General features: G+C 38.4%; 3 protein-coding genes and 1 pseudogene across 3 annotated transcripts; 2 read left to right on the top strand and 2 right to left on the bottom strand.

Annotated features, from left to right (window-relative positions):
- On the bottom strand, window positions 1–12,489 carry LOC148736369 (trace amine-associated receptor 13c-like). Its single transcript, XM_088754764.1, has 3 exons — window positions 12,245–12,489; window positions 10,618–10,809; window positions 1–1,240 (listed from the first exon to the last, which is right to left on the bottom strand). The coding sequence occupies exon 3, from the start codon at window positions 1,223–1,225 to the stop codon at window positions 281–283; it is 945 nt and encodes a 314-aa protein (XP_088610890.1). The 5' UTR covers window positions 1,226–1,240; window positions 10,618–10,809; window positions 12,245–12,489; the 3' UTR covers window positions 1–280.
- LOC148736370 (uncharacterized) lies at window positions 4,905–7,260 on the top strand (annotated as a pseudogene).
- A 3,841-nt stretch (window positions 12,490–16,330) lies between the features above and the next one.
- LOC148736368 (uncharacterized) lies at window positions 16,331–18,970 on the top strand. The gene has a single exon (XM_088753987.1). The coding sequence runs from the start codon at window positions 16,812–16,814 to the stop codon at window positions 18,348–18,350; it is 1,539 nt and encodes a 512-aa protein (XP_088610113.1). The 5' UTR covers window positions 16,331–16,811; the 3' UTR covers window positions 18,351–18,970.
- On the bottom strand, window positions 18,695–21,742 carry LOC148736367 (G2/M phase-specific E3 ubiquitin-protein ligase-like). The gene is made up of 3 exons (XM_088753988.1): window positions 20,937–21,742; window positions 20,256–20,354; window positions 18,695–19,758 (listed from the first exon to the last, which is right to left on the bottom strand). The coding sequence occupies exons 1-3, from the start codon at window positions 21,675–21,677 to the stop codon at window positions 19,258–19,260; spliced, it is 1,341 nt and encodes a 446-aa protein (XP_088610114.1). The 5' UTR covers window positions 21,678–21,742; the 3' UTR covers window positions 18,695–19,257.
- Window positions 21,743–21,779: the final 37 nt, after the last annotated feature.

The following is a 21,779-nucleotide window of genomic DNA, read 5'->3' as shown; positions in this document are numbered from 1 at the left end:
TTCAACGACAAAGAAAAGTTTTAATTTCGGTACTAAAAATTACAGGCGTACAGATTCTTTAAATCGCTAAACTATGTTGCATATTGCATGTACATTTTTGGATCAAAGCTACTGCAGAAGAATTTTAGACCAGGCCTCATTTGTGCGAAGGTTGGATAACGCTATTCCGATAAATCTCTATCCGGTGGATAGCGTAGTACATTGTGCTCTCACTTATCCTCTGGTTGGCGATTTATCCGTTGGATAGCGTTCTCCGCCTTTTATTGAACTGGGCCCTAAACTAAAGATTACGAAGTGGATATTCAACCCGATTTCGGCGGTCTTGACGTGTCCTGCAGACTGCCATTTTTGATATACCTGCTCTAACTTCTGGCATCCACACCACATAGAGTATAGGGTTTATAAGCGAGTTAGCCAAGAATAATGTTAGTGTAGCGATATTGACATGATATGCGGAAAATTTTGAAAAGATCCGGATATGAAGGAAACAGGTCATACTGTGGTGAATAACAATTGGTAGATAAGATAATAATGATGCAAAGGTGACAAGAGTTAAAGTTTTCGTTAGTTTTCTTTCCCTAAGACCGGCTTCACCATACTGTTGGGGATGTCGACTACAATGAACTTTGATATAAATGGAAATGTAACATACACAAATGACGACAAGAAGGGTAAAATAAGAAGAAGTAACCCAAATATAATTGAAAGGCCAATAGGTAAAGCCTTCTATCGCACCCTTGCATATTGTTGACAAATAAACAAAAACAATAACCACTCCATAAACCCATTTCTTGATTAAACGATGCTTGAGAGGGCGATATGTTGCGTGCGCACGTTCCAATGAAATAAAAGTGAGATTGACACGAGATGCAAAGGGGAAAAAAGGACGTATTGCTAGATTTATTATAAGATAAGTTATATCATAGCTCTCCAGCTCTCCGTAACACCAAGCCATGTATAAATGAATCTGCATCGGCCCTGACCCTGCTCCGGCTAACAAATCAATTATGGCCAGATGGATGATCAAGTATTTACTCCGGCGTTGTAGCTGGTGTTGTTTTACAAATACAATAATGGTGATGATGTTAAGGATGACTATGGCCAGACATTCTGTGCTGAGCACCACAAACCATGGAATACAGAAGGAGGCTGGAAGCGACCACTGGTGCACTTGAGAAGTGCTGCTGGAATCGGTAGCCATTGAGTTCCACTGAGATTGGTTCATCGTAAGTCAAATAATCTAAACACGAATGACAATGTAAAAGTTTACATAAAGTAACAACATTAATCGGAAAAAAGGGCAACGACTTCCGTTCATGATCTATCAGTTTGTCGGATTATTGAGTTATGCCATATTAGAAATCACCAATTATCAAATTTCACCAATTATCAAATGGTGAAAAACAAATATCTTTAAAGTCTATGGTGTAAGTCATAGCCAAAACAAGTGAGCGTCCTCTTTACTACTAAAAAAAAAATTGGGCAAAATTCAAATAAATGCAGCCTGACAAATTTCCTCGAAATACAACCTCTGAATTTTAATGAAAAATTGTAAGCGATGACATGAAAATAATCGAGATTCGCATCAGACCAAATGGTGCTAACATTTTCAAATAATACGCGACTTTGCTAATTCTGCGTCCAAGTGAATGGGATTGGCCAACCCCAGCACCCTGTCTCTCAGGGAGCAAGTTCTTCGCGCGGCCTCGATCTTTGTTGTTGTTGTTGGGTGAGAAGAGGCACACATTTCCAATACCTCGGCTGACTCGTTTAATGGATTCACGAGTCTTACAACTTGTATAGGTCGTCTAATATATTCACGAGTCGATCGGTAAATTTGGTCATGAAGGTTTAATGATCCTTTCGCTCAGCAGCTCGTTATAAAATATTCAATTGTTTCCTTACACCTTCCGTTCCATCCCTATGAAGGTAGACCCTCTGGAGCTCAAATGAAAAGGATCAAAAAGTAAGGAGACTAAAAATCAATTCGAAGAATAATCAATTCGGAAAATAATGGAAGTTTAGACCCTAAAGCGATGGAATTAGCTTTGGAGTGACGAAAATGCGATTTTCAAAAGGAATAGGACCTATGGCTGGGAAAATGAAAAACAGAACTTGCTAACTTCAAGTAAGGCTTTGCAACATTTGGGCCATTATTTGAACCGGTTAAAATTTTGATAAATTGTTCTTACCCCAATATCGACGTCAAATAAAACGATTCATTCAGTGGGTGAAAAATAATAAATTCGGAAAATTATGAAAATTTAAAAACTAGTTTCTGTAAGAATCAAACATCTTGGGAAATGACAATTTGTAACCCCCCTTGGCCCACTTCAAATTTTGCATGCAGCTAGGTACTCAGGGAGAATGCACAAAAAGGCCTTATTAAGTTTGCAGTACTCCTTTTGCCACGGTAACAACGGCTGCTTGTTCGCGGCCTGAGGCCTCATTTAAAAAACATCGCCAAAAAATGTAAAATTTTTTGTGTTTACGAGCGTTCAATCGTGGTTTTCTGTTATTTTTGTTTGTTTGTTTGTTTCTACTGTAGAATGCGCAAAAATAGGCTGAAAAATTGAAAATATCCGATTCTCCGCGTCTTCTCTGCAGCGAGCGATGGAAACGTCATGTAGAAACAGCGTCTCGCCATCGTGATAATGTACATGTTTATTTACAAATAATAACAATAGTAATAATAACAATAGTAATAATAATTATTATAATAATAACGGTTTATTAACAGCATTTCCATGGGTAGAATGGCTACAAACATAAAATTGGGTAGTACAATAATATTAAAAAAGTGCTATAAATCAGGATTACTTACGTGCGTACCTCTACGAAATGTCTACTGCAGCTTATTAAATTTTGTAAGTTTCTTTTGAAAAGATATTAAAGTCCGAGCAGGATTTCACTGCAGTCGGGAGGGAGTTAAAACGCTTAGCGGCGCAGTCTTGAAATGTTCCTGACTCCAGTGGTATTTTAAGGTTAATAGTTTCGCTGGAACGTAAGCATCTACCGTGTTGTAGATAGTTTCCTTTGTATCAGCCGAATTTAACATGTTTTTGCAATTGACCTAAAATTATAGCAATGTATCGTCAGAGGAATTCGCTTTGCTCGAGTTCCCATAAAAGAAGGTAAAGCAATCGAAATCTGAATAATATACATACGATTTGAGGTTACGTCGAGTGGTCTTCTCTAAGAGCTGATCATTTACTTTTAAAAGATGACCGCCGGAAGTGATAATTTTCTTCGGGATATTGCTCATAAGATAACACTCTTTCAAAGCCATGCACATTCCATTTGCCTGAAAATCCTGTTGTTGAGAACGTTGTAGACATCGCCAAACTGTGCAATATCTGATGTTTGAGTTTCGTTTGCAAATTGCCCCCCCCCTGAAAAGAAGAGGTTGGCCCGCAGATATTTTTACATATTTAAAGTGCACCGAAACCCAAATTTTTTTCGCTTCACGAAATAAGCTTATTTTTTGGAGTATTTCTGTGCAAAAATTTTTTAATTTGCTCAAATCTTTAATTTTCTGTGCCCAGTCAAAATTAGGGAAAATCGGCCGCCATCTTGCCCCACGTCCGTGTTTAAGAGGCTGTCCGCGTAAGAACCGACCACTCGAATTTCGGCCGATCACAGAATTCCCTCAAATTTTTACTGAGAGATATTTGATCTGTTCTATCGACAGAAATTATATTCATTTGGTTCGTAATGCTATTTTATGAAATTTTTGGCGACGAGATGCGAGGACAGTCAAAAACAAAGAAAAGTGTTCATTTTAGAGTTAATTTTCAGCGTTTCGCTGGAGGCTCTAAACACTTATGCATTTGTTTAAATAGCATATATCGGACATATGGTATAATTTTACATCTCTTCTGTTGATTAGTAGCAAAATATGTAAATTCTGACCAAACAATGAAGAATTACGCTGTTTTGAAAATACCACACAAATTTGAGCTAGTGTGCTGTTGTTCCAAGACGCTTTTCTCAAAAGAATAACGGGATCTGGAGTCCTCACCACTGTCCATGTTTAGTACTAGGGCTGGTGTGCCGAAAACAATAAAAACATTTTTGGCAACTAATCTTTTCAAGCTACAGGAGCTCAATGAACTTTACTAATTTTCAATGTTCAAAGTGCATATGACCTAATTTATGCATATTTGTGGTTACTCCATTCCTCGCTCAATATCAGTGTATGAGGCATTGCTTATTCTCAAAAGTAGCACGGTTGTTTTGTTAAGGTGAAGATGTCCATAAATTCATCCAAACTTGCCCTAAATTTAGCAATTACGAAGGTAGAAATGAACATCTCTGTGACATTATGTTTAACTGTCTCGTGCAGGCTGAAACATGTTGACAAAATTCAATTAAGTTAGTCTTGGCCGCTGTCTTATGCTTTAAAAAACTAAAATTGCTGTCAGTTGCAGATTTAGAAACGTTCATTCAAAATATGTAGAACCTCATGTCTTATCTGTGCTTGAGAATATCTCCACAAAAATGGGTTGATTCAGTCATGTGTCACGCTCTTTACATTGAAAGTCGATATCACGGATCCATTTTTGACTACAACGCACGCAGGCATTTTCGAGTTGTCGAAAGAAATGGTTAGTGTCAGAAGTATTACTTCTTTTTATGAATAAAATTTACCTTATCGTGTAACAGAAAATGTTGGTTTATGGAAAACATATCAGCTGTGCCGATTTCAGACAGAAGCTCAACGGAATGTCATTGTTTTTAGGTGATACAGCTAAGTATAGTACAAGTATTATTCATTTTTATTGCCGTCTTTTGATTTTGAATATCACCTCTAACTTTTATCTTTTTTATTATTTCTTTTCTGTCTTGTTTTTGCGCGTGTGTGTGTGTGTGTGTGTGTTTTTTCCCCTTGGTGTTTCATTAATATGGCTTACATCCCTGAGACCACAACAAAGCATCGTGTACGCCTTGAGATTGGCAAAGTAGATCACTTTGTAAATTTTGTAAATAGACCGTACTTTGTCAAGATGTTTCTTATGGTAGCAAGATACTTTTCCTAGATAATGGCGACAAGATAGAGATGCCAAATGTGGTAAGAACCCTGACTAGGTCTACAATGATTGAACTGTACTTGGAGTATTGCAAAGAACAATGTCACGAGCCTCTGAGTAGGTCCACAATGTTCAAAGTATTAGAAATTCGAGAAGCATCTCAACGCAAGTCACTGCCAGGCCTAGATAACACTGCTGCTGATGGCGCGGCGGGCTTTTAGACATTTCAAACACTGGTTGAAACTCTTGAGAAAGGAAGAATGGAAATGCAGGTGTGCCTGTATGTTCGTCAAAAACTACGAGATGCTAAACGCTATCTCAAAACTGACTACCGACTGCACTTTCAACCAGATGACTCCACTTGTGCTGACCACTGTCGAAGGTTTGCGCTAAGTGATCCTGTAGAGCCCGACTTTTAACATCAATGTTCGCATGAGCACCAATCCACTTGCGGTGACTGTCAAGGGCTTAAGGTTTTACAAGATGTGAGACAAGGAATCGAGGGTTCATCCTGGACACTTTACAACTTAGACCAACGAGAAGATCTCTTGTATGACTTCAACCAGGCCCAGGAGAATATCTTGTTTTGAAAAGCGCATATCATGCGCTCAATAAACAGGAGAAGGCGAAACAAGATGCAATGAAGTTACCACATGCGGAGTCCGCTATTCTGATTATGGATTGGGCAATGAAGTTTCTCCAAATGAAATATCGTGAGAAACAATCCGACTGGTTTGGAAAGCGTGGGATAAGCTGGCATACATCCACCCCCATATCTAAGAATGCCACCCGTCAAGAAAACTGACGTCGTACGCTCATATCTTCGACTCGTGCCAACAGGACTGGTATGCAGTTTGTTCCATTATTGAGAACACACTGGAGGTTGTAAAGAAGGAACACCCCCAAATTAGTGAAATTTACCGAAGGAGCGATGAAGCAGGATGTTACCACAACAACTTTATCTTGTCGGCCGTTAGGGATGCAGGGAAACGAATCGGTATTGCGGTCAGGCGATATGACTTTTCTGAACCCCAGTATGGAAGAGATGTCTTTGATCGGATTCTTTGCCCGATGAAGTGAACAATCCGACGATACTGTAACGAGGGACATGATGTAGTTTCTGCCAAAGATATGCGTGCAGCACTCGCAAAACGTCCTATTAGAGGTACAACTGCCTGCGTTTGCTCAATAAACCAAACTAAAAAAGCACTTGAAGTACAAAAGATACACGGTTTTAGTAAATATGACAACTTCAAGTTTGAGGGGGATGGAATGCGAATATGGAGAGCTTATGGCATAGGGCAGGGAAGGCTGATTCCTTACCAAGATTTAGTCGTCAGGCCTGAAGGTTCTACATGCCTCGTTGCTAATGAAAAATTCTTTCTGCTCAAAGGGGCACGGCTCCATAAGGCGACAAAAAATAGTGATGGTGAACAAGCGAATGGTCTTTTTGCCTGTTCTGACCCAGGTTGCAATATGGTGTTCAAGAAATTCAGTGAATTAGAAAGTCAGCTCGATGTGGGCGGCCACTGCCAAATTCTCCGAAATTCTGATACAGTGCACGACAAACTCAGAAGAGACTGGGCGGAAAAATTCCTCCGTGTTAACGACGAGGAAATCGACAGTGCACCAGTAAAATCTAGTGACGAGCCACAGCACCAGCAAGAAGCTGGTAGTCTTAGCAGTGATATACTGCTTGGTTGGGCACTATATAAGCCATGAAGCCAGGAAGCCGTGCGTTTCCCTTCTGAAGTTAAACAGTATCTTACAACAAAATGTGACCTTGGAGAGAGAACCGGTACGAAGGCAGCTCCCGGAAAAGTAGCTGCAGACACGAGAACGGCAAGAAACCCAGATGGTTCCCGCATGTTTGAAAGGAAGGACTGGCTAACGAAGACTCAAGTGTAGGGGTTTTTCTCGAGACTGGCGGCTGCAAGAAGAAGACAGGGAAGCGGAGAAATTGAATTGGAGGAAGTTTACGCAGAGGAAGAGGAGCAAGAAAGACGTGAAATGTTGGAAAACGTTACCGGCCAGCTTGGTCTAAAGCACCCTATTTGCTATGACTCATACTGCTTGTGTGACCTCTCACGCGATAAGAAACTTGAACTTTCAGCGTAGTCATGCTTAAGGAGATGCTTAAATTTTTTGAGATTCCGTATGGTTCCCGAGCTAGGAAAAATATCTGGTAACTAAACTTTCCACATTCTTAGAAGGATGTGACTGCAACTGATAAGAAAAGGTCTAAACTCTTAAATAAGAATGTAGAACTTGCTTGATCCGTCTTGTTTAGGACTGCATCGTTCGGCGTACTCGGGGTTTCAGAACATATCGAGGAGTAGAGCTTTACTCTTCTGGTAGCAGAGAGACTACTTGATAAAACAAAGAAAATATAAAAATAGAGGAAAATGACGAAAACATAGCTGCAAATGCTTCCGCCGACTCAATCAATCAATCAATATTTTGAAACCCATATAAGTCACGCGATGTAATTAAATCTCTCCAAACTCGTTTACCTATAATCTATAATAACCAAGTAAGAAATTAAAGGTCATTTGAATTTAAAGAGACAAATAGACGGTGAATCACCGGCGGTGGTTATCGATACTAAAGAGAAAACTTAATTCATTAATCTTTTAGTGGCCACTGTTTTTGTATTTTACTTTTTTTATTTTACCTTTTACCATTTTACGGTATCACTTAAAAACACGGGCATTTCAACCTGCTTGCCACCTAAAATCGATATCGTCATAATTGTCTACAAAAAAATTACTTTTTGGTCCATAATGAGGCAAATTCTAGAATAAAAATAAAGTGAAAATAGGAAAATTATCACTCTTGACACAAACCATTTCTGTGCGATGTAATTAAATTTGAATCCGTGACATTTTCAATGTAAAGAGCGTGACACATGACTGAATCAACCCGATCTGGTGGAGATCTCTGGTAAGACATGAAGTTCTCTTCATAATAACATATTTTGAAAGAGCGTTTCTAAATCTATAACTGACAGCACTTTTAGTTTTTTACAGCATAAGGCAGCGGTCAAGATATACTTAATGGAATTTTGACAACATGTTTCAGCCCGCATGAGACAGTCAAACAACTTCACACAGAAGATGTTCATTCTACCTTCGTAATTGCTAACTTTGGTGTGCTGTTGTTCCAAGCGTCTTGGAACAACAGCACACCAGCTCAAATTTGGAAAGTGCTGTTTGTTTGGTATTTTCAGAACAGCGTAATTCTTCATTGCTTGGTCAGAATTTACATATTTTGCTAGTAATCAACAGAAGAGATGTAAAATGATACCATATGTCTGATATATGCTATTTGATTAAATGGGTAAGTGTTTAGAGCTACCAGCGAAACGCTGAAAATTAACGCTGAAATAAACACTTTTCTTCGTTTTTGACCGTCCTCGCATCTCGTCGCGAAAAATTTGATAAAATAGCATTACGAACCAAATAAATATAATTTTTGCCGATAGATTAGATCAAATATCTCACAGTAAAAATTTGAGGGAATTCTGTGATCAGCCGAAATTCGGGTGGTCGGTTCTTACGCGGACAGCCTCTTAAAGAGGAATGGCTCTAGTGGGTAATGTGACGTCAAATTGAGAACACGAAAGTCTGCATTTCACACATTTTCACTTGTTTGGGAAGGTTGTTGTCGATATTGTCCGAAATATGCCGACTAGGTGTGTTGTATGAGGAATGTATGAAGCGCGATTCCCTCTTGCAAATTTCGCACGTTGCTACATCCTTCTACAATACACTTAGTCGGCATATTTTCAGACAATAACGACTACAACCTTCCCAAACAAGTGAAAATGTGTGAAATGCAGACTTTCGTGTTCTCGATTTGACGTCACATTACCCGCTAGAGCTTTTCCTCTTTAAACTCGGTCGTGTTGCAAGACGGCGGCCGATTTTCCGTATTTTGACTGGGCACAGAAAATTGAAGATTTGAGCAAACAAAAAACTTTTTGCACAGAAATACTTCAAAAACTACGCTTATTTCGTTAAGCGAAAAAAAATTTTTCGGTTTAGATGCACTTTAAGAACAAGAATATAGCATAGTTTCAGTTCCAGAAATCGGTGTACTTTTGGAGATATTCAGATAAACGTTTACCCTGTCTTGCTCTATTAATTTTTGTCGGCTTACCTTGAATTAATAAAATGTTATTGTAGGAGAAAAGAAAATGACTACGTGGAACTTGAAGTTTTCGCTCGATGTAGAGTGAATCTTTGTTGCAGTGCCTCGCTATTAAATTTAGAAGAAATTTCCAATTGCAACAAACGACATGTAAAATGTTTCGATTCACATCTGACCAAGAGGTGTTAATATGACGTGATTGAGTAATGTGTTGTATAAAAAAGAAAGAAAGACTGAAAAATTGCCAAGCGAACTTTAAGTTGCCCATACACGTACATAGTGGTCCATGGTTATTTATTCTTTCCCAACTCGGGTCTCAATGGGGTTAATTCTTAGCAGTAAAACGGCCGAAAAGAATAAGCCGATAGGCCTAAAAATGGACAAAATTTAACCGTTATTTAGTCACAAACCATGGAAAGATATTAACCGGTAGCCCTTGATACCCTCATATCATCTTAGGATCTTTTTTCATCCATAAAGGTTTTAGTTATTTTATCTAACAACCATTACAGTCAAACTAAGTGAAGCGTACCCCTCAGGACATTAATGATTTCATTATTTGAATATTGAACCCCCTAATCGTTTCAGGAGCGCAATAACGAATTGAATATTTGAACATGGAACCCGCTAACCGTTTCAAGAATGTAATAATGGATTGATTATTTGAATATTGAACCCGATAGCCGTATTCGTTTCAAAAAGGCGCGGATCATTGTTCAAATCAGAAGTCCATTTCTGATTGGATTATGCGAACACGTGATGATGAATCAGAACTATTTCAACATGGCGTCAGACATGGGGGGAAAGGGAAGTTCGAGTGTTGTGTAGAACTTCTTGTAAATGTTGTAAATGGAATGTTATCGAGAGCTTTTTTCGCCTATTTACATCTTGACGAACTTGTAGAAATTCTTGCGTGTATTTATGGTCGAAAAAATAGTTTACGGGCGAAGCCATTACAAAACTTTTTTTATTTCGTTAATACTTGCGATCGACTGTTTTCGCAGCGTTTTTACAGTGCAGTTTGTTAATTTTCAGGATTCCTCGTCAAATAGAACAATCTCATTGGACTTCAGAAATGGACTTCTAATTTGAACAATGATCCGCGCCTTTTCAAAACGGATACTGCTATCGGGTTCAATATTCAAGTAATCAATCCATTATTGCATTCGTGAAACGGCTAGCGGGTTTAATAATCAAATAATCAATTCATCATTGCATTCTTGAAACGACTGGCGGGTTAAGTACCCAAATAATCAATTCATTAAGGTAATCTTGAGGAGTACGCTTCACTTAGTTTGACTGTAAGCCATAAGAGTAACAGGCATAAGCGACTTATGAAACGGTCATTGAGGATCTCTTAACATGATTAACATGGGGTATAATATTGACATAAGTTGTAGGTTTATTTTTATATTTATAACGTTCAATTACATACCTTAGGTGAGCATCGAACGATTGCCAAGCTTTTTTATTGTTTAGGAAAGAAATTTATCACCAAAGAATTGTCACACCAGTCTCAAACAGCGTCTAATATCACTCGGATCAATGAAAGAAGAGGAGGACTTCTACCGAGCTTGATGACCTCATTTGAAATCTTCCGTCGAGATCCCTCATTTATAAAGTTTTCCTGCGAAATGAGTAATAGTTAAGTTGAATGAATTAACAGTACAAATAAGTTAAGACATCAAATGACCCCTAATTCTCAGCTGTAGACATTGTTCTCGCCTACTTTCTCGCAGATACTTCTTAAGTAGCCTTGAATGGGCATTTTGGTAGGAGGGGCTGAATATCTTTTCAAGGTATCTTTCAGTTATGCTTTAGATTCCGTTATTGTGCCTTTTATGAAATCTTAAGCCATGGAAACCTCAACAGAATCTGATCAAAAATTTTTTAATCCTTAACACTCCATTTACTTCTTGCTTCCTTCGATTATTTGAATTTCAGCCTTTTTTACATTAGATGGATTGTAATTAAAACCTTACATTCTTCTTAATTTATTCTGGTGACCTCTCCAACGCTTTGGAAACCAAGATGATCAAGCAAAATAAGGACTGGATGATTTTCTGACATATTCTAAGAACAGAACATTTTTCACCAAATATTAAAGTAACAGCACTCAGACACCCTTCAGTAACACTAGTGGCAGTAAATGGACGGGCGGAAATTTACGCCAAACTCTATCGGCGGAAAAGAATTCTAAAGTGGAAGTATCAAATTAAATGTAAATTTTTTTTAAAAAGCAACTTGCCTAAATTAAAAAGAAGAATAGAATGAGGAAAGTAAACATACAGGCTTCAGAGGACGATTCCTGTTCCTTAAATCGAACCTTAACTCCTGATTCCTTGAATCGAACCATCATGTTTGCAAAACAAAAAGCTTGCCTTTTGCTGTGCAAAAACATGCATTGAACAAAGAGACAGGTTTAATACCCACTTGACTTGTCTAAAATTCATTTGATGAAAAAGTCTAGAACTGAGGGTAAATGGTGTTTTATCTGATCAGCGCTTTGCTTTTCAAACGGTTGGCATTATTTTTAAGTATTGATATTTCCTAAAAGTATTGTTCAATAGAAGATTTAAACAAACCTACACAATTTTCTTGCCGTGTGTTTTAGTAAACGACTATTCTAGTGTGCTGGTCGAATCTACCACACGGATTCGTACATGCAAGAAATTCGTTTGTTTTTCGCTTCTGAGCAGAAAATTTAAAATTCTTTGAATAAAGATTCGGTCTTGAAATATTTCTTGGCCGTTTTTGCCTTGCCCTTTATTTCTAGTTTACAAGTAAACCCAACACTGTTGTAAAAGACTCAAAAAGAAATACGGTCATTCATGATTTCTTAATGTATATTACAAGAGACATATCATTCAGGAATTTTTCATTTCACCCCAAAAGCTTTCAGTCATTTTTATGTAAAAGAAATTAGGCCATTTACTGCATGCATAAACTAACAAACAAGGCGTGAGTGACTTTCAGAACGGTCATTGATGATCTCTTAACATGATTTACATGAGGTAAAATATCTTGGATTCTATTGGTTTAGTTACACTTAAAGTACATACCTCAGTGAGCATTGAACGATTTTCAAGTTTTGTTTTTGTTACCTACAGCAGCACTCAAAAAGCCTCAATTAACACTTGGATCAGTAAAAGGAAGAACTGACTTCGGTCAAGCTTGGCTACCTCAACGGTAATCCTGTCGAAATTCTTCATTTTATAGGGTTTTCCTACGAAATACGTGATGGCTAATTTGAATAAATAAATATAACAACTGGAAAGGAAGATGACTAGTAAAATGCGTCAATATATCAAATGACTTCATACTTTACAGGTGCAGACCATATTTTTTTTGCCCATTTCCGCTTTCAAAAAATATTCTCAAATTGCGTTACGGTGGGCGTTTTGTTTGGAGGGAACGAGTTTCTTTCAAGGCTTGCTTTAGATTCCATGATTCTACTTTTATGAAACCGTAAACCATGGAAACATCAACGGAATCAGATAACAGGAACTTTTCCATTCCCTCATATTCCAGCTACCTCGCGCTTCCTTCTACGATTTGACTTTCGGTTATTTTTTACATCAGATAGATATCAAATAAAACCTATCACTCTTCTTATTATTATTCTGCCCACGACTCTGTCCTTTTTCGGGAAACCTCGATCGGCAGAGATGAATTCAAAATGTTCATCTAAGAAATTTTCTAAAATAGCTTAAAAAATTGTCATTTTGCCTGAATTTAAAAACGAGAGTTGAAAGAGAAAGGTAAATATACAGGCTTCAGAGGACGAATCTTCTACTTCTTAGAATAGAACCATTGTGTGAGTAAATATAACGCTCGCTTTTTTGTACTCAAACATTATGTATTAAACAACGGGATATGTCTACCATCACAGGTGACCTGCCTGAAATTCAGTTTATGAAAAATCATACAACTGGAGGTAAATGATGTTCTATCTGATATCAGTTGGTAAACGAAAGGTGGTGAAGCTGATAACAACCAATTAAACGGACTTGTTTCTTAGCGTTCGTTCAAAATGGGAGGAGTCGACGTAAAAGCAATTTGATTATTCAGGCGGGAGATATTTAAAGCTGAAACGACATTGACATTAAGTGTTAATTTGCCCTATTATTTTCCTGGTTATGCAAATGATCAAGTTATTCCCAAACATGATCACGAGCGAAAAACGCGAGCGTGAAACGAATTTCACAACTTATGTAAAGAGTTTCTGAGTTATTTTTCTCATCTTGTCCCTTCGGCGATAAAACCTGTCGACAGGTAGCTATAAACGGTTTTCAGTTGAACGAGGGCAAATGTAAGGAGCTACGCATCTAATTTTCAAGATCCTCGCCTGACTTTGGCCTAATTGTAGTCAATAGTAAGGAGTTAGACTGCGTTCATAAAGCTAAGATGTTAGGTGTCATCTTCTCTGTTGATCTTAAAGGTCGGCACACACGAGGGGACTAGTCCCTGCGACTAGTCCGTGCGACTAGTCCCGGCGACAAGTCTTTGAAGGGTTTACACGAGGGGACCGGTAGCAGGGACTAGTCCCTTAAGGTGTTCACACGAGGGCACTCAATTGCACAAGAACATAGGAAAATTAAGAGGCAAAAGATGTTTCTTAGTCTGGGGCGCAACACGAAAACAATGAAAATTTGGTAACTTTTCTTTGTAGCACTATTAAACATCAACGCAAATGAACTACACTTATTCAGTCGAATTATTCATGCTTTTACGTTCCGTTTTTTATTTATTTATTTATTTTTAACAAACACAGAGTCAAATAGGGTAATAATTCCATCAAAACGGCTCCAAGACATCTGTATATGTTTACAAAACTAGAAATAGTTTTTTATTCTTCAGTTGTAGAAATCTAGAATTCAGGGAAAATTCATAGAGACTGCAAAGTTTACAAATACCGGAAGTCACGCATCATACTGACCCGTGATTGGCTTATCTACCGTTTAGTCGCAGGGACTGGTCGCACAAACAGTTCACACGAAGGGACAAACATTTGTTTCATGCGACAAGTCCCTGCGACTGGTCGCACGAATTCAGACAAGTTTGAATTCGTGCGACCAGTCGCAGGGACCAAATTTTGGTCCCTGCGACCACAGAAATGTGTAGTTCACACGAAGGGACTAGTCGCATGAAACTGGTCGCTGGGACTAGTCGCAGGGACTAGTCCCCTCGTGTGTGCCGACCTTAAATGGAACGCGCATGTAGATGAGATAGTAAAGAAAGTCAACGAGCGGCTTTACTTCCTACGCCAATTAAAGCGCGCCCAGGTTAAGTCTAAGGAGCTCGTTTAATTCCATCTTACATGTATTAGATCTGTTATGGAATACGCATGCGCGCTCTTTCACAGCAGCCTAGCTCAATATCTATCAGTTGATTTAGAAAGATGCCAGAAGCGCGCATTACGTATAATTTTCCCTAATAAAGAATATGTCGAGGCGCTTGCGTGTACTGGGCTTATCTCGCTGCATGAGCAGCGCGAGAATATTGCCAACAGGCTCTTTTCTAACTTTCTTGTACTAGGTCACAAGCTGCATAAGCTCCTGCCGCCCAGGAATGTATCTTGAGTGGACTTAAAGAAAAAGCGCGCTTTCAATTTACCTGTGGTCCCTACGTATGAAGGATGATTACCGCCAAAATTAAGTTTGGAATTTTATTATGCTGTTTGCAGATGCTGTTCGTCCAAACCTCGATGCTATTATTCGTGTCCGCATGCTGTTATTCGAAACATCGATGCTATTATTCGAAACCTCGATGCTGTTATTCGAAACCTCGATGCTATTATTCGAAACCTCGATGCTATTATTCGAAGCCTCGCTGCTATTATTTGAAACCTCGATGCTATTATTCGTGTCCGTATGCTGTTCGTTGAAATCTCGATGCTATTATTCGTGTCCGTATGCTGGTATGCGAAACCTCGATGCTATTATTCGTGTCCGTATGCTGTTCGTCAAAACCTCGGTGCTATTATTCGTGTCCGTATGCTGTTCGCCCAAACCTCGATGCTATTATTCGTGTCCGTATGCTGTTATGTGAAACCTCGATGCTATTATTCGTGTTTCGAATTATGTTCGTCTTAATCCGGGTCTTCAAAGAGCTCGACCGCTGTGGTCTGGCGCGAGTGATAAATTAAGAGCCACTGACCATATATATCGAGAATCCGCCGAGAGTTGCAAAATTTCGTAATTCGTTTTATTTTTTCTAAAGGACCCTTTTGATGAACCTTTTTCGAAAACTATATCAAAAAGTTCTATCGTGTTTTTTTTTTCTCCGAAAAATCGAAAATTTCGAAATACGCCTAAACGACCGTTGTCCCCCCCGTAAAAGGTGAAAAGCTTCGCTTTTTGTTATTCTTGCGACTATAGCGGGAACTTTCCTCTTGTCGTCAAGCTTTGTAACTTTCCCTTGGGGGTGCATTTTGCCGAAAATAGCTTGATAATTGGACTTTTTATTCTTTAGCGTTTAGAAAAGATGTAGCTTGACATCTGACACAGTCTTATTCTAACAATAGCAACTGAAATCTGAAAGGAATTACAGTGGAACCTCGATTTAACGAAGTGCAAAGGTACCGGGGAAATTGGTTCGTTATATCGAGGGTTCGTTATATCGAGGCTCTATGGCATACATTACTGTAACTTTAACCGGGCTGATCTGAAACTGAAGTGTCGTTCGTTAATACCGAGGACTTCGTTATATAGAGGTTCGTTAAATCGAGGTTCCACCGTATATAGATCAAGTTTTGTTTGCTGAGGTAATGAGTTACCAATTTCGAACGCCACCCGTATATTTCCACTTTTTTTCTACCGTTCGTCTCTTTCGGCGTGCAACTCACAGTTCGTGCTAAACATTCCCCTTTCGTTTTATCGGAAGAAGAAAGGAAAAGCAAATACTTGTGCGTCATTATTAGATGACAAACAGCTGAGAAATAAAAGCAAGAAAATATATTGTTCAAAACATTTGTATAAGTCAAAGAGATGAATTATTTAATACAGCATATTCTGGCACACATCAAAATATAAATAGATTTCGGTGACTCCTCACGTTGATGTCAAATGTATTGACAGAAATTCCCTCTCCTACGCTTCAATGCGTTGTTTATTTTGTTTCGGACAAGTATTTCGCCATGCTTCGATTATGGTTAGCCAAATGTTGCAAAATTCAACAACTTGCATATTTATATTCAACAACTAATATTTATGCTCAACAAGATATATTTTTATTCAACAGTTTACAGTTATATTCAACATTTCATATTTATGTTCAACGACACACATTTTCTTTTCATATTCAACCAAAATTATTTTTATTCAACAACAATATTTATTCAACTTCAATAGCTATATTTATTTTACTCAACAAAATTAATTGTTCAACTTCAGTCCAAAATTTTTACCCAACAAAAATAATTATTCAACTTCTACCACGCATAATTATTTAATGACATACCTTCTATTATGACTAAGTGTTCGAAAGTTCCCGGACATTCAAAATATCGTCATTCAACAAAATTCCCCGCCCCTACCCCCGAACTACCCCCAAACATGAAACCCATTCCCTTCCAATACGAAGATTACGGACTGGAACCCGATCATTCAATTTGCGCCAAAAATCAAAATGGCAGCCATAACACTGGACGAAGGTTCATTCTTCAGTTGCTTTGAGGATGTTATAAGTTTGTTAAATGTTTGTGAAGAGGGAGAAAACAGTATTTCCCGACCATTTATAGAGAGGGTGATCAATTGCTTAGAATCAGCGGCGAAATTTGTCGAAAACGTGTCACTGATTGTAAACGAGTGCAAAGGAGAGTTGACTGAGGTTGCTGGAAATTTAAGGGTTTTGTTCCACAGTTGGTGCCGAAAATTGACAGAACTGGGGTTAAGGAATACTCCAAACTGTACTCACTTAGCAGTATATCTGGTAAGTTCACCGGAACGTACAGTAAACGGAGGACCAGGGAGACCAAAGTACGAGATCAATGAAGAGACTTTGCTACACTTAAGAGCATTGGGATTTAAGTGGAAAGACATCGCAGAACTTCTTCTCGTCTCTCGTTGGACCCTGTGGCGACGGGTACGAGAGCTTGGTATCAGCGAGGAAACTGGCTTTACAATTATAGGAAATACAGATCTTGATGAAATTGTGCGAGCTTTCATGAACGTACAAGGAGGCCTTGTGGGGTATTCAATGGTTCATGGCCACTTGCGAAGTAAAGGTATTAATGTTCAAAGACAACGTATTAGAGCCAGTATTTCGCGAGTTGATCCGATCAACTGCCGCTTAAGATGGGCAACAGTGGTTTCCAGAAGAGCCTATTCAGTGCCTGGCCCTAACAGTTTATGGCATATTGACGGCCATCACAGTTTGATTACGTGGGGTTTCGTTATACATGGTTGTATAGATGACTATTCTCGTTTAATATGTTTTTTGAAGTGTTCTACAAACAATAGAAAAGAGACCGTTGAAGGTCTTTTTCTGCAGAGTGTTGAAAAGTATTCGTGGCCTTCTAGAATACGAACTGACCATGGAGGAGAAAACGTGTTGACGTGGGAACGTATGAATGCATTTCGAGGCCATGATCGTGGATCCGTACTTATTGGAACTTCTACTCGTAACCAGAGAATAGAGCGTTTATGGCGAGACGTATTTCGATGTTTCGGTAACGTATTTTACTACACTTTCAAATCCATGAAGGAGTCTGGTTTGCTTGATGTTACCAACCCCCTACATTTGTTTGTTCTTCATTATGTCTACTTGCCCAGAATTAATGCTGCAATTGACAGCTTTGTTGAGGCCTGGAATAAGCACCCCATAAGAACTGAAAGAAATTGGAGTCCGGAACAAATCTGGTCCAATGGAATGATAGACAGAGTTAATGGAAGACTTACTGCAGTAGCTGATGTCAGAAGTGAAGCTAACATCAGTGGGCATGAGCATGAGTGGTATGGTTTTGACCCTGATGCACCACCACCACCTGATGATGGTCTGTCTACTGTCCAAGTCAATGAAGTGGATTTGAATTTACCAGATAACATTATTTCTAGGCTGTCAAACGAGATCAACCCACTTGGGAATTCAAGTGCTTTTGCAATAGATATATTCCAGAGGGCACTTGAATTTCTAGAAAACTTGCTTTCCACCCATAGTTCTCAATGAATACTTACAAAGGCCACTTAGGGTTATGTGATGATAACCAATAATGCCTATGAGACATGCCTGCAGGGGATCATCCCACACATAGCTGTATTCAATATTGACAAGGTTAAAATGCCACTGAGTTTTTTTTCAAATCCCTACCATTTCTTGCAGGAGGGTATCTTAAGAGAGATTAAGAACTGAATTTGTGTTTTATCAGTGTATCTTTTGAAGGAAAAACTGATGGTATGACACACACCTGTTTTGAATTTTACTGTTATGGTACATGGCGGATTGGAACATCATTCAAACTGAACCTGCTTAAAATTATCATGAAACTCAGATAGCCAGGTAATGACTATGAAGCACTGATTTTCTCACAATGACAAGTCCCAGCCACCTTTCATATTATATCTTCTTTTTTTTTTTTTTTTCGGATGAAGTCTACGTCCTCAAAACTGAGGCACTAGCTACCCAAACTAGCTGACCCATCCCTATCTCTCCACCCCTATTCTATAACTCTGTTCCATTTTTAATGATTTGCCCATGCAAAGCATTTTAAGAAGAAAACAATAGTTCAGGTTGATCCACTTATTTCAATAATTATTAAAGAGCAACTCAATAAAGATTCACATTTATTACTTGTTTTGTGTGTTATTTTCAATAATAAAATCAGAAAACGAACTTTATGTATGTCAAAAGATTACAAATTTATGGCTATTATTCCCAGGAATCAGCACCAAACATAAACACCAGTTATACTGCTGGGAAAGGTAACACAACTAAACTTATCAGTGAATTAAACAACACAACATTGAAAAGAAAGTTACTGAAAAGCAGCACCAACGTTAGTTGTGTGTGTTGTTACCACTGTAAATGAAGTCAAAATCGGCCATAAGGTCAATCGTGACTATTCACTTAACAGTGTTCAAACCGAGGTAAAAGACTTTCCAGATGAAGAAAAGGCTGAATTTAAAGAGAGTTCAAACAGACCATAAGAGTGGAAATGATCAGGTATTAACAATGTAAAGGTGCATGTTGATGAAGAGATGTAATCTTCACAATGAAAATTTACATTTATTGCAAAGTTCTGTACTGAAGGCATCATCTTACTTCCAGTGCAATAATGCATTAATTGCATCAACCTGGCACTTGATGACTGGTCAACAAATCTATTCATCATCATCTTGATTTCCTGTGCTTGGTCACTTAATTCATCTGGATATTTGAGACACTCTCTGACTATTGCTGGTGTCAGCTCAACAGGTTTAAAGGTGAACACACCCTCAAACAAATGTGGGTGCTTTGACATCTCATCAAGAACACCAAGGGTGATCAATCCTTTTCTCAACTGATCCAAAGCCATTTTACGTTTTGAAATGACCTCATACATGACTATTGATTGGATTATTTTCCCTTTGGTAGACATCTGAAATAAAATTATGATATTAACAGCAATGTCCTAATAGAATGCGACATAATTCTCTTAAATTTTAGCAAACAAATAGGGTGGCACTTAGGTGGCTTCAAACTAATCAACTGAATAAAATTGATGGAAACTTAGTATGTAGCCATATAAATCTTCTGAAAGTGTATTACTGTTAAATGAGGTGTCTTACTTGAGAGAAAGGAATGACCATATCATCTCTGGTACCATTATAATCATAAAATGATATATAATTGCCATGTATATACCATCTCAGAAAATTTTCTGATATATTAGAGCTACTGTATAACCATCCTATAAATAGTTCCCATCAGACTCAAGACAGCAGTAAAATCTCAGTGCATGTGTAAAAGTACATCTGGAAATTCCTGCATTGATTTTGCTATTTCACAATCTCAAGAATGAATAATATAGTTTATGCAATGCCAGGGGTGACATGCATGACAGACCATATATTTTTAATGTAAATTAAGTTCTACCTGCAGAACACTTGTCTCTCCACAATTAGCCATCAGATTAATTACTTCACCATTCTTGGCTAGCTCTCCCAGTTCATCATAACTGTTGACATCCATTAGCTTTCAATAAATTTGCAGAAATAGAAATAATCATTACTCATGACTAGAATGTACATATACTGGTGGAGAAGTTTTATTATTTGAATAGTAGGTATAGGTGAAAGGTAGGCCCTTTTACACCTTTCAGCAAGCCATTCCAGGAAATCTTCATGAGAAACATTTTTTGCATGCATGTGCATTTCAATGCTCAGGGCATCTTGATTGTAAACTAATGCACCTTCACATTTTTTCCACACTACTTTTCCATACTATCAAGTACAAAAACTCCTAGACCACAACCACCATTTCAAAAGCACTTGCCACATAAATTTTCTAGTAATGGGAGGCTTTCCTAATACTGGCTGACAGTTTCGAAAGAAACTGTTTGGGGCTGCGTCGGTGGGAGTAATGAAATAATTTGTATATATCAACAAAGTTGAAATGGTAAATTGGCCACCAATACTGGTTGCTTTGGCATGTCAAAGAGTGGATTGTTTAATGGGGTGTCCATGAGGTGCGGTGTACACTTACTGGATTTACTGTGGTTTTAAGGTAAATCTTTGCTTTCCTTTAAATTACACTCAAGACATACTGAGCATTTACCTGTAAGACTATGTTCCTGGACATTGGACATGGAAGATCCCAAACATCACAGTATGCAAATGCACACATGACATCTCCAGTCACAAGGTAATAAAAACAGGGCAGTGCCAGACATGGAAATCCAGGGCCTCCTTGCACAAGTGAATGGGCAATCATTTTCCCAACCATTTCAAACATTCCACTCATAACGGCCTGTGTTTGGTAACTTGGCACCTTGCGGGCTTCTTCTCCTTCAAACAGCAGCAGTAGCTTGCCCTGTACTAATCCTTCAAATAAGTTAGAGTAAAACTGTCTTAATACTCCACCACTGTCTATGGCAGGCTGCCCTCTAAAGATAATTCTTAAAGGGCAGGAAGCATCAAACTGAATGGACTTGTAATAGGCCACAGCATCTTCAATTAGATCATCTTCATCAACTTCTAGTTTCTTTCTTTTTCCTGTTAACTTATTTCCTAAGATGTTGATGATCTGCACTAATGTGTCAAGGTCTTCCTCACTTACAGATGGCAGCAGTTCCCCTAGTGTTGCCATGTCACTCTGCCTGCTTGGACTGGAAATAAAGGACACATTACTGCTTAGCAAATCAGCAGAGGTACATGCCCCAGATACACTTGCACTGTCCATGTTAGTAAGGCCGTGGTCAAATGGTCCATTCTCTGCAGATGCATTCGCTAGTGCACTCTCAGATTTCTTGGATATGGAATTAATCGACAATTCTGATGAGAAGAAAGGTGACTTCATCAAGTCCTCATCGTCCTCACCTTTAGTCACTATGGGTGATGGCTCATCACACGCTTCGATTACTTCTTTTAAGACATTTAAACGAATATAAAGCTTTCCCTG

The sequence above is a fragment of the Stylophora pistillata genome, chromosome 3 (genome assembly GCF_964205215.1).
Source record: "Stylophora pistillata chromosome 3, jaStyPist1.2, whole genome shotgun sequence".
NCBI classification, from domain to species: Eukaryota; Metazoa; Cnidaria; class Anthozoa; order Scleractinia; family Pocilloporidae; genus Stylophora; species Stylophora pistillata.
Note: the sequence above shows the minus strand (reverse complement) of the source record. Positions and strands in the feature narration are given on the sequence as shown.